At 43.5% G+C, this 13562-nt stretch overlaps 1 protein-coding gene and 1 long non-coding RNA gene across 2 annotated transcripts in view; one reads left to right on the top strand and one right to left on the bottom strand.

Annotated features, from left to right (window-relative positions):
- LOC148135595 (uncharacterized) overlaps positions 1–13562 on the top strand; it is a 134093-nt gene that overhangs the window by 40117 nt on the left and 80414 nt on the right. The gene's annotated exons all lie outside the window — the stretch shown is intronic.
- Positions 6415–9686, bottom strand: LOC122544491 (histone H2A-like). Its single transcript, XM_087984587.1, has 2 exons — positions 9636–9686; positions 6415–7074 (listed from the first exon to the last, which is right to left on the bottom strand). The coding sequence occupies exons 1-2, from the start codon at positions 9684–9686 to the stop codon at positions 6727–6729; spliced, it is 399 nt and encodes a 132-aa protein (XP_087840713.1). The 3' UTR covers positions 6415–6726.

Here is a 13562-nt window from a genome sequence, read left to right as displayed (position 1 = left end):
TATCCCATTTACCACCTTGGGGAAAATGAACACTAAATGACATCACCAACCCAAGGAAACCTAAACATATAAACAGAAAGCAGGCCATACCACCAGTGCTTCATCCGGAGGCTGATTGATGATTACCTACAAAACGTTTGAAAGCAAACCTTCTATCTCAGTGAGCAAACCCATATCCAGAAGTCTATAAAATTATGAGATGTATGTTTAAGGTAGATGGTCAGCACTTTTTTCCAAGAGCTGAAATTTCTAAAACTAAGAGGCGTGCATATAAGGTGAGACGAGGAAAGTTCAAAGGAGACCTAAGGACCTCGTTTAACGTAGAGAGTGGTAGGAGTGAAATGCACTGCCAGGGGTGGTGATGGAGGCAGATGCGATTAAAAAGTATTGAGGGGGCATAAAAAATAAGCAAATTAACATGCAAAAAATTTGGGATATGGACCATGGGCAGGCAGAAGGGATTAAATTTCATTTGGCATCATGTTCGGCACAACATCGTGGGCTGAAGGATCCATTACTGTGCAGTACCGTTTGATGTTCAGATTTAATGCAGTGTACATTTTGGATGAGGATTCATTCAAATTGATTGGAACTGGGTTGCATGCATTGAGAATAAAGTTAAAAAAAAATATAAACTTCTATTTCCTTGGTGGTGTTTGCCTCTTGGTTTGAACATATCTCTCTGGAAATGGAGCTCAATGTGAGTCTGACTCAATCCACTCTGTGACTGTGGAAAGGATGTTCTTCACTCTGATCACAGTAACATACCTGCTGTTTGTTTGAAGCAGCTGGTCACACTTGGCTCTGTACTGAGGGAAGATTACATTATCTTGGTCCTTTGAGTACTTGCCTGGAGGAAGACAGAAGAGATACCTCTTGTAAATCAACATCAGCTGTGATTGGTAACATCAATGTAACATTCAGCCCATCTTGTCTGTGCCAACACCACCAAACCCAGGTGCTCTTTCTCATCCCACCATCCTGCCACAGCCGTAACCTTGCAGTTTACAACACTTGAGATGCAGTTCCAGGGAATGTTTGTTTAAAAAAAATGTAAGGTCTCTGCCTGCACCCCCAAATAAGGCAGCGAATTCCAGATACCCATCACTCTCTCCATTTAAAAAAAAATTTTTCCTCATATCCTCAAATCCTACAACCACTGAGCTTGAATCGGTGATCCCTGGTTTTTGAACTCTGCCAAAGTAAACAGGTCCCTCCTGTCTAATGTCTCCCTCTCACTAGTTAGTTAAAAATCACACAACATCAGATTATAATTCAACAGGTTTATATGGAAGTGCAAGCTTTCGGAGTGCTGCTCCTTCATCAGGTAGCTCACTATTTAGTACAGTCGACCCCTGTACCTGTGGGGGATATGTTCCAGGATCGACAGCGGAAACGCAAAACCGCATATAGGTGCAAAATCATTCATTTAAATGGGAAATGTCTTCCCGGCAGCCTTCTGGTCCCTGGTTCTGGAACATTCCCTTTGATATACTCGGACCACGGTAAACCGCGATAACTGGACCCATGAGTACGGGGTCACCCGGTATTCCTTAATCGTGGCACCTTTGTTCCAAAGAATACAACCCCTTCAATCTTTCCTGATAGCTCCAATTCTGGCAACATTCTTGTAAATCTCCTCTCCACTCTATCCACAGCAATGACGTCCTTCCTGTGATGTGGTGACCCAACTGCACACAATACTCCTGTTGAAGCCACCAGTGCCTCATACAGTTTCATTGTTACTTCCCGATTTTTGTATTCACCCCTCTGCCAATGAAGGAGAGCATTCCATGTGCCTTCTTTACAACCCCATCTATATTATGTACGTGTGCATTTGCACACTAAGATCACTCACTTCACCTGTCCCTCTCAGTATATTCCTATGTATTGACTATTTCCATTTATTGTCTGACTTCCCAAAATGCATTCCCTGACAATTATCAGAGCTGAACTCCATCTGCCACTTTCTTGCCCATTCCACCAAACCATCTATCTCGTTTTGGAGCTTACAGCTATCCTCCACACTATCCACTACACAGCCAATTTTTGTGTTGTCTGCAAAGTTCACAAATTTGCCCATCATATTCAACTCCATATCATCAATGTATAAAACAAATAGCAGAGGTCCTAACACTGAGCCATGCAGAGCACCACTTAAATCAACTTTCCATTCACAATGGCCGGCATTGATCATTATCCTTTCTTTCCTGTGACTAGCCAACTTTGGATCCAATTCAACACATTACCCTGTATCCCATGGGCTTTTACTTCTTGGAGCAGTCTGCTGTGATGCTACTGCTCCTTTAACAAGCTTGTAAAAGACACAGGCTCTGAAAAGTCAGAGTTGATGGGTTTTAGGGCCATTTTGATTATAGCTAACAGATAATTATCCAGGCAAAAGGCTTCCACATTTTTAAAAAGAACACAATGAAAGGGGAGTGGCTCAGCTTTTCTCTGGCTTGATTTGATTTTTGGCTGTCTGGCTATTGACTGAAAGCAGTCAGGCAGTTGAAAAAGCTGCGGAACCCAAAGAAGTAGGTCCATGATGGTACTCTTTTTCTGACATCTCTCCTGTAAGACCCTGTTGTTTGATTTTACCTTTTGTGCTAAGCGGTATTTATGGGGATTGTTGTAAATGTTGGGAACACCATCATTAAATTGGTATAATCTGTTCGGTTTTCAGATTTTTAAGTTATTTAGTATTCTACTCTCTTTTGTTTGTGTATCATTTGGTAAATTTATAAATCAAACTGTTTCTTTAAAACTACTGGTTTGACCAGCTGCATTCCTCCTGGAATATCTTCATTACACCTGCTTAAAACAACTAGCAAAGTTAGGGTCTGGTTTACTTTCTTGATATGTTTGGAGAGGGTTTGGCCTTTTCCATAACAGATTGGGGGCTGTGTGTGTGTGTGTGAGAGAGAGAGAGAGAGAGAGAGACAGACAGAGAGATGAATGTTTTGAATTTATTTGCATTTTGGGACCTTATGATCATTTTGAGTAGCCATCACTGATTATGAAATGCAAACTCTAAAATGTAATATTGATGAAGCTTTAACTTACTTGGTGTTCCTACACGCCATGTCTGCCCCACTGTCAATTCTAACTTGTCAGATCGTCTGTCTTCTTTGAATTTGAATCACAACCCTGAAAAGAAAGCATGTTTAACTTGAGATGAATGAATCATTTAAAATTTAACCTTTCGGCCTCAGGTACAGAATGTTTTTGTGTTTAAGCTAAAAAGCAGGAGTCTGCTCCTAGCTTAAAAAACTATTCTAAACCTAATATTGAAGAGATTCTGACACAATGTCAGGAAGCCATTTTATGGTCAAAGCTTGCCCTGCTTACTAAGATGCCATTTTGTAAAACAGTGATATCTGACATGCAAGCTGTGTAAGGTTACCTTATGACCTCTCCCATTTAGTTTAGACTGATACCTCTTTATGATAGGGACTTACCTCACCTACAGGCAGTGACTCGGCTGGATCTGTTTTTCCCACCTGATGGATGGCTAAGGGTCTACAGGAGTGATCACACAGATTTAGATTACAGTGTGGAAACAGGCCCTTCGGCCCAACAAGTCCACACCGACCCGCCGAAGCCCAACCCACCCAGACCAATTCCCCTATACCTAACACTATGGGCAATTTAGCATGGCCAATTCACCTAACCTGCACACTTTTGGATTGTGGGAGGAAACCCACGCAGACACGGGCAGAATGTGTAAACTCCACACAGTCACCTGAGGTGGGAATTGAACCCGGATCTCTGGCGCTGTGAGGCAGTAGTGCTAACCACTGTGTCACCGTGTTAATTAACTTCTCTTACTGACAAATTATTGCCTTTCCACTGTCTGTCTAATTAAGAACATGCAGTTTTTTTTGGAAAGTTTTGTAAAAAGGAAGCCTGTTTGAGACTGAAGTGTGGAGTACCGTGCAAGAGTTCTTGCAGGAAGAGCTGGTATCCTACTTTCCTCAGCTAGCCTGGCTTTTAGGTGTCAATGTTACGTTGTAACAGTGATGCTATTGGTAAATAAAGGGGAACGCTAAAATTAAACTAAACTGTTTGCAAAAGGTTTTTATTCCAGACTACCAAAGAGTATGCTCTCCAGGACGAACCAAGAGAGGCTTATAAGTCTGAGTCCACGAGGGATTCCATAGTCCGTCTCAAATCTATACTTTAACAATATGAATAGGAAGGGTTTAGAGAGAGATGGGCTAAGTGATGCCAAATGGGACTAGATTAGGATATCTGGTCGGCATGGACAAGTTGGACCGAAGGGTCTGTTTCCATGCTATACGTCTCTAAGACTCGATGACACTTCGGTAACTCTTGCCCTGTCGGTGAGCACCGTTTCTTCCATCTCTGCACTTAACCCCTCCTTCACGGATGGTTGTTGAAACGACGCAACAATGTGGCCTATTTGTCTATCTTCATTGTAACTTTGAAAATGCCCTTAATAACTGCAGATTTTAATGCTGTCCCTGAATGTCTATTTTGGATGAGGATTCAGTTTATCTCTCTCCAACACTGGTGTGTAAACATCAATGGGCTACATACCTGCTGTTTGTTAGAGGCAGCTGGTTACTCTGTGCTTTGAACTGAGGAAGTATTAGTGTCTTAGTCCCTCAGGTGTTTATCTGGAGGAAGACACAGGGACACCACCTGTAAATCAACATGAGGCTAGTCTGACAATATTGAACTGATCATTGTCACATTCATAGTATATTATTTAGAATGTGTGTGTTTTTTTTTTATTTAAAGCCAACAACTTAACCAGAACTACGGATCTGATTCCATTGTTGCCCTGAGCTGCTCTCTGTCTGTGGATTGTTTGTTTTTCATGTGATTCGATACCAGTTGATTTGGAGATGTTGGTGTTGGACTGGGATGCACAATGTTACACATCAAGTGCTTCAAAAAAAAACTGTTGGGACTATAACCTGGTGTTGTGCCACTTTTAAATTGATAGCAGTTGAGTGAGATCCAGAACCTGAGCAACAACTGCGCAGCACCATGAATGGGAATACTCAACCACCAGGATGCTTACACAGTTCAACATCCAACTCCCCAACCGCCTGTTGGAAAGAGGAAAAACGGCGCTATTTTTAATGTTTTTTATCAAGACCTCAGTGTATGTTCTTTTACATATCCCATCCCATTCCTACATTTGGTCCACCAACCTCGAGAAAGAGCGGGAAACATAATGAAATTTAAACAGAGTTCCGAGGACCATAACAATGGCCCACAGCAGCTTCTTCCCGCTCTACCTCCCTCAGCAGGCCCACACACAGCCCGAGAAAGGCCTCTCTCTTCCCCCCAGCCCGCTCACTCCAAGTTCCGGGACCAGTTCCTGCTCCGCTCGGCCTCTTACAAACAGCCCCCGGTTCTCCCTGAACTCACCCCGAATCAATCCTGGAGAATGTGATCAGGGATGCGGTCACCTACACTGAGCACGCCAAGCGCAAGACAGTCACCGCCATGGATGTGGTGTACGCTCTGAAACGCCAGGGCCGCACTCTCTATGGATTCGGCGGCTGAGGATAAAGTGACCCATTTCCCGCGAACCCAAAGGCTCTTTTCAGAGCCACCCAAACTCTCCGATAGAGAGCGGAGACCTGAGGACGGGGAAGGCAGCACATACTGAGGGGAATGTTACTGTAGCCGGTTATTTCACGTTTATCGCGACTTTTACAATTATTTCTGTTCCGAAAATGAACTAATACGGCAGAGAGCATTCGGAGTGGACGGTTCACTTTGTTGCTGTTTACCGGAGCGAAAGATTTTAAAATTGCAAGTATTCCAACAGTGTAGATAAGTGGCTATTCGGCCAATCGATACTCTACTCTTGTGCAACCTGGTTATTCCATATAAAGCATCGCATCGTAACTCGTAAGTGTAAGATGTAGCAGCAGCATTAGGGATTGCGGAAATATAGTAATTAGATGAGTGATGTTCACATCAAATTTTGGTATGGGGTTAGATATTTGTGGAAAAACCCCATCTCCTCATTGACTCGCTTTGCGTTAACATGGCTTGTGGTGAGGTGGAGGCAGGAGAGAAAAGGGAAAAAATGGCGCCAAGAGACCAACGGCTTATTTTCAAATTTGAAAATGCCCGCCATCACGTATAAACGAGCAGGAGGATGCACGACTACGTGCACGTTGATTGGTTTTTCGATTAGGAAACTAAACTTCACACAATCTCACTTTACCGCATTCCCTCCTTTTACAGCTGAAAAATGACTGACTGCTGTTGAACACCCTCTCTCGCCAGAGGCTGGTGGGAAAGAAAAGTGAATATGAACAGAGCAGAGAATAAATTGCAGAGGTATATGCTGCAGAGACAGTGGGAGGATTCAGCTCTTACTGATGCAGCTAAAGGAAATGTGAAGCCAAACCCGATCGGGAACACCCGTGACACTATTCTAGACTCATTGATCAAACATAAAGATCATTCAGGCAGTGACCGTGCAATGAGGAATAATGTAGTTCCAGGCACTCTTACAATCGTATTCTATGATATAATCTTCCTCTGCTGCCACCGACAGTAACAGTATCCAATAAAAAGGAGATAGAAATGTAGCGATGTTAGGTACAACGGCCAGGGCTCTACACATTAAAATGAAAATAAGCAATCCGACAGAGAATTTAACTCCTTTCACAGATGCTGTGAGTAGCTCTTAAAAGAGCCTTTGGGTTGTCAGATTCAAGGATGGTCTCTTCACTTTTTAGCAGATCCAGCAGCGGCGGTTTTCTTGGGCAGCAGCACGGCCTGGATATTAGGCAGCACCCCGCCCTGAGCGATGGTCACCCCTCCCAGCAGCTTGTTGAGCTCCTCGTCGTTGCGCACGGCCAGCTGCAGGTGCCTGGGGATGATGCGGGTCTTCTTGTTGTCCCGGGCCGCGTTGCCGGCCAGCTCCAGAATCTCAGCCGTCAGATACTCCAGCACCGCAGCCAGATAGACCGGCGCTCCGGCACCCACACGCTCAGCATAGTTACCCTTTCTCAGGAGTCTGTGAACACGGCCCACCGGGAACTGCAGGCCAGCCCGGGACGACCGAGACTTCGCCTTGGCGTAGTGTTAGTGGACAGCGAAGAGGGTTAGCTCAGATTACAACAGGATCTGGACCAGATGGGCCAATGGACTGAGAAGTGGCAGATGGAGTTTAATTCAGATAAATGCGAGTTGCTGCATTTTGGGAAAGCAAATCTTAGCAGGACTTATGCACTGAATGGTAAGGTCCGAGGGAATGTTGCTGAACAAAGAGACCTGGGAGTGCAGGTTCATAGCTCCTTGGAACTGGAGTCGCAGGTAGATAGGATAGTGAAGATGATGTTTGGTATGCTTTCCTTTATTGGTCAGAGCATTGAGTATAGGAGTTGGGAGGTCATGTTGCAGCTGTACAGGACAGTGGGTCGGCCATTGTTGGAATATTGTGTGCAATTCTGGTCTCCTTCTTATCGGAAAGATTTTGTGAAACTTGAAAGGGTTCAGAAAAGATTTACAAGGATGTTGCCAGGGTTGGAGGATTTGAGCTAAAGGGAGAGGCTGAACAGGCTGGGGCTGTTTTCCCTGGAGTGTCAGAGGCTGAGGGGTGACCTTATAGAGGTTTACAAAATTCTGAGAGGCATGGATAGGATAAATAGACAAAGTCTTTTCCCTGGGGTCGGGGAGTCCAGAACTAGAGGGAAAAGATATAAAAGAGACCTCAGGGGCAACTTTCTCACGCAGAGGGTGGTATGTGTTTGGAATGAGCTGCCAGAGGAAGTGGTGGAGGCTAGTACAATTGCACATTTAAGAGACGTTTGGATGGGTATATGAATACGAAGGGTTTGGAGGGATATGGTCCGGGTGCTGGCAGGTGGGACTAGATTGGGTTGGGATATCTGGTTGGCATGGACAGGTTGGACCAAAGAATCTGTTTCCATGCTGTACATCTCTATGTAGGGATTTATAGCATTTCTCCGTGTTAAGTGAATACCTGTTAACCAGCAACTGCTAGCATGCTATATACGTGTCACTTTAACTTTGTATCTGTCATGTCTTTATTTACACATTTTGCATTAACTCAACATCTGTCCATTCAGACTCTGGTCCTCTGTGTAATAGTCAATTAGTGTTACTTCAAGAGAGATTTTATTCTGTATCCATCAAGCACTGATGTAGAACATAGAGCAATACAGCACAGAACAGGCCCTTCAGCCCACGATGTTGTGCCGAACATTTGTCCTAGCTTAAGCACCTATCCATGTACATATCCAATTGCCGCTTAAAGGTCACTAATGATTCTGACTCTGCCACTCCCACAGGCAGCGCATTCCATGCCCCCACCACTCTCTCGGTAAAGAACCTACCCCTGACATCCCCCCTATACCTTCCACCCTTCACCTTAAATTTACGTCCCCTTGTAACACTCTGTTGTACCCGGGGAAAGAGTCTCTGACTGTCTACTCTATCTATTCCCCTGATCATCTTATAAACCTCGATCAAGTCACCCCTCATCCTTCGCCGTTCCAATGAGAAAAGGTTTAGCACTCTCAACCTATCCTCGTACGACCTATTCTCCATTCCAGGCAACATCCTGGTAAATCTCCTCTGCACCCTCTCCAAAGCTTCCACATCTTTCCTAAAACGAGGTGACCAGAACTGCACACAGTACTCCAAATGTGACCTTACCAAGGTCCTGTACAGCTGCAACATCACCTCAAGACTCTTGAATTCAATCCCTCTGCTAATGAACGCAAATACACCATAGGCCTTCTTACAAGCTCTATCTACCTGAGTGGCAACTTTCAAAGAGAAAGCAGTAATACGTTACACTATTTGCCAGCCACTTAGAAATATTCCTGCAATCTGTGCCCTTAGGAGAGGGGAGGACGACAGATGCTGAGGATGAGAGGGTTTATGCCTGAAACACCGAGATGAAGGGCTTATGCCCGATACATTGACTCTCCTGCTTCCCGGATGCTGGCTGACCTGCTGTGCTTTTCCAGCACCACACTCTGTACACCAATCAAAAACTACACTTCCATATTCACAGATCAGAAACTGGCAGGTACAGATGGATAGGTGAAAGTGAGGACCGCAGATGCTGGAGATTAGAGTCAGGAGTGTGGTGCTGAAAAAGCACAGTAGGTCAGGATGCATCCAAGGAGCAGAAGAATTGAGGTTTTGGCTAAAAGCCCTTCATCAGTACAGATGGATAACTAAATCATACATTCACATAGCAGAAACTGACAGGGAAAGATTGACAACCACACTCATGCATTCATGCTGCAGAAAGCAAAAAGTACATTTCAATACAGACCCCCACACGTTTACTTGGCAGAAGATGGCAGGTAGATATTGATAACAATGTTCAAATTTTAACAATGCAGAAACTGACATGGACAGATTGATAATTAAACAATCACATTCACAGAGCAAAAACTGTCATATTCACATAGCAGAAACCAACAGGTATGGGGTGATAACTTCACTCAAGTATGCATGTACAAGAATCTTATTGGGAGAAAGTAATACCTCTACTCGTATATTCAGTGAGTGGAAATCCACAGGTACAGGCAGATAACTTTACTTAAGTATGCACATTGCAGAACTGACAGGGAGAGTGTGACAACTGTACTCACATATTCACGTGGCAGAATCTGCAAGTTGCAGATTGATATATAGGCTCTCATTGTAAGTATAAAATGGTTGGGCATATTCTCACTGGAGATCCCACCCCTGCTATTGGGGCAGCACAGTGGTTAGCACTGCTGCCTCACAGCAATAGGGTCCCAGGTTCGATTCCACCCTTGGGTGACTGTCTGTGTACAGAAGCTCATATTCATAGGGTATGGGAGTGGAGGTGAGTCCTACCTGTGTCTGTCCAAAGTGGTATCCAGTACTTTCAAAGTTGTAGGTACTACAGGAAACACATTCTTATGTCAATGGATGACACCTACAGAGTAAAAGAAGTTACACTTAAAAAGGTTTGAGTTACAGTCTATTAACATACTGACATGTAAAGACTGTGAAATAGGGTTTACAAAAATGCTTTACATCTCAGAAACAGATTTGTCCATCAGTCTCTGCAATTTGAATATGACTGTCTAGCTATCTATCTCTCCCTGTCAGTTTCTGTGACGTGAAGATGACAGTCCATTTATCTATCTGCCCCGGTCAAATTCTGCTGTGTGAATATGAGTGTAATTATTAGTCTCTACCTGTCAGCTTTTGCTATGCCAATGCAATGTTCGTTATCAATCTGCCTCATTAGGTTCTATTGATATAGTTATCAACATATACCTGCCAGATTTTTCTCTGGAAATATGAGAGTGTATTATCAAAATGTACCTGTCTGTTTCTGGAATGTGAATGTGTTTGTGCAATCATCAGTCTATCCCTGACAGCTTCAACTATATGTATGGATGAGAGCATCTGTACCTGAAAGTATCTGTACCTGTCAGTTTGTGCTCTGTGAATAAGTGAGTGTACTTATATATTTGTCTCTGTTAAACTTGCAGAAACTGCAGGAGCTCCTTTTACTTAAAATCTCTGTTGCTCAACGTGAATAAGATTTCATCAATTACCATCCATATCAGGATGGCATGTTGGCACAGTGGTGCCAGGGAAACAGATTCAATTCCAACCATGCTTCATTATCGGTGTACAGTTTGCACATTCTGCCCGTGTCTCCATGGGTTTCCTCTGGGTGCTCTTGTTTTTCTGCATGGTCCAAACATGTCAGGATGGCCTGGTGGCACAGTGATGCCAGGGATGCAGTTTCAATTTCAGCCTTGGTTCATTACCAGTGTGCAGTTTGCATGTTCTGCCCGTGTCTGCATGGGTTTCCACTGGGTGCTCTTGTTTTTTTGCATGGTCCAAACATGTGCAGGTTTGCTGGATTAGCCATGGTAAATTGTCCTGTAGTCTTCAAGGATGCGCAGTGTCAGTAGGTTAACTGTAGTAAACATGGAGTTATGGGGATAGGGTGGGGTCTACATCTGGGTGAGATCTGCTTTGGAGAGTTGTTGCAGGGGACTGGGCCAAATGACCTCTATCTGCACTGGAGAAATTCTATGTACTGTAAATGAAAGTGAGACTTTTTATACCATTGTCAGTCTCTGACAGTATACAGCAGTTTGGACAATTTCCACAACTTTTATTCTATGGTACGGTTTATGATTGTGCATTTTGAATTAATTGTTCACATGTTTATAACAAGACCACTTTATGAGAGCTTTTGCATTCTGTGTCCAATAATCTCTGGGGATCTGTCTTAACGTGTACCTTTTCATGTCAATATTTCATTTCCCTTTGGACCACTTGAAAACAAAGTATTTATTCAGTCATTTAATAAGAGATGCGTTCGGTTTTCACTTTGTGAAAATGAATTAAATTGCGATATTTGTTTCAATCTGACACTTAGCCTGCTATCTAATTCCTCCAGTTTGGAAAAACTGGATTGATACATGAAAGACTCAGGAGGCAGGCAGGATTCAGGCAAGTGGTAGGTGTTTATTCAAGAAGAAACTGGTTAATGCAGGGAAAGGATCTTCCCCTAAGACTGTCCTCGGAGGAGAGCGCGATGGCACACTCTGATTTTACAATAAAAAAGCAGTATCTTTTGTACACTTTCTGTGAACAATCACATACAATGTAATTAATATATTCCTTCCTCTTACTTTGCATACCCTATCCTATGAGACACCTAATCAATGATGGGCATCCATTGGACAACTCCAGGTTCACATGATCTCAAGGTGATTAGCAGATACTGTCATCGCTCAGCCTTGGGATCTTCCTATGTCTCCTATTTGTTTACATTCCAGAGTTACTTGCGATACTCCTTCAGGTTTCTGTCAGTCTAGCTTATCACGAGGGACATCCTGAATGCTGTTATTCATTGCATTTAATCTTAATCAAATTCTATTGCTCTTCTTACATGCCCCAAAGCCCTTTTTATATATGAAGAAAAAAAACAGAAAAAGAGTTAATTTTGCATTAATTGCTATAAATTTGTAATTTTAATTTCTCTTATAAGGTTAGTTAAAATGTGTAAAGTCACACAGTTACAAAACTGAGTAGTATAAGATAACTCTAGCTGTTGCCCCCTCAGTTGTTTTAGGGGATTAATGGGCTGAATCTAACATCTGGTGCCTGTTCATTTCCTGGCACATTTCCCTTTCATTTAATGTGGCTGGAATTACTCGTTTATTAGATCTTAGGTCTGCTAGTCAGAACTGTTTCAATTGGGAACAGGCTGGATCCTTTTTACTGTCCTCTGAGTGGGTTGTTCAATGGTATCATTATGCCTCAGTGTGTGTGAACAGGCTGATGTGCTTAGTTTCTGCCATTGTGTTTCACGTCCTGCTGTTTAATTCTACTTTCCACTTATCGGTCAGTTTGTGTTAACAGATATGGGCCACTCTATTCTGGCAGGTACAGGCTACCCCCATAGTCTTTGACAAAGTCCCATATAAAAGACTGGTCTAAGATTGGCTCTTGGAGTCTTATGCAAACTGAATCTGAAATTAGTTTGCAGACAGGATGCAAAGTGTGATTGTGATGGGTTGTGTTTGTGATTGGAAGACTGTGACCAGCGGTGTCCCACAGGGATCAGTGCTGGGACCCTTGCTGTTATGTACATTAACGACTTGGATGTGAATGTAGAAGGTACAATTACTATGTTTCTGGATGAGATTTTAGTGTGGAAGTGCAAAATAATGTGTTGGTGCAGGCTTGGAGGACAAAGGGCATGTGACTGTGCTGTACTGTTCTTTCTTCTTCGACATGAAAATTGGCAGCACTGTTGACAGTGACAGGGTGGTCTCAGACTAGTGAGTACCACCGGCAGAACACTGGCTCTGATATTCGTGATAAGTGTGAGATAATGCATTTTCGGAGGTCTAACAAGGGAAAGAATTACACAATGAAGGGTAAGTCCCTAGGTTGTACTGAGGAACAGAGGGACCTTGGTATACAAGTCTATAGATCCCAGAAGGAAACAGCACAGGTGGACAGGCTGCTGAAGGAGGCACACAGAATGCTGGCTTTTATTACCTGAGCTGTACAATTGAAAAGGAGAAAGTGAGGTCTGCAGATGCTGGAGATCAAAGTTGAAACTTTATTGCTGGAACAGCACAGCAGGTCAGGCAGCATCCAGGGAACAGGAGATTCGACGTTTCGGGCACAGGCCCTTCTTCAGAAGAAGGGCCTGTGCCCGAAACGTCGAATCTCCTGTTCCCTGGATGCTGCCTGACCTGCTGTGCTGTTCCAGCAATAAAGTTTCAACTGTACAATTGAAAAGCAAGGCGCTCTTAGGACAACTTTATAGAACATTGATTAGGCCACAGATGGAATACTGTGTGCAGGTCTGGCTGCCACCTTATCAGAAGGATGTGATTGTACTGAAGAGGGTGCAGTGGGCTGGAATGTCTACATTCTGAGGCAAGACTGGATAGGCTGAGTTTTGTTTCCTTGGAGCAGAGGAGGCTGAGGGAGGATCTGACTGAAGAATACCAAATTATCAGAAATGTAGGCAGAGTAGATTGAGAGAATCTTTCTCCCCG

The sequence above is a fragment of the Chiloscyllium plagiosum genome, unplaced genomic scaffold (assembly GCF_037043375.1).
Source record: "Chiloscyllium plagiosum isolate Xiang-an unplaced genomic scaffold, Cpla_swu_hap1 HiC_scaffold_49, whole genome shotgun sequence".
NCBI lineage: Eukaryota > Metazoa > Chordata > Chondrichthyes > Orectolobiformes > Hemiscylliidae > Chiloscyllium > Chiloscyllium plagiosum.
The sequence above is the reverse complement of the archived record's forward strand: the minus strand, read 5'-3'. Positions and strand labels throughout refer to the sequence as shown.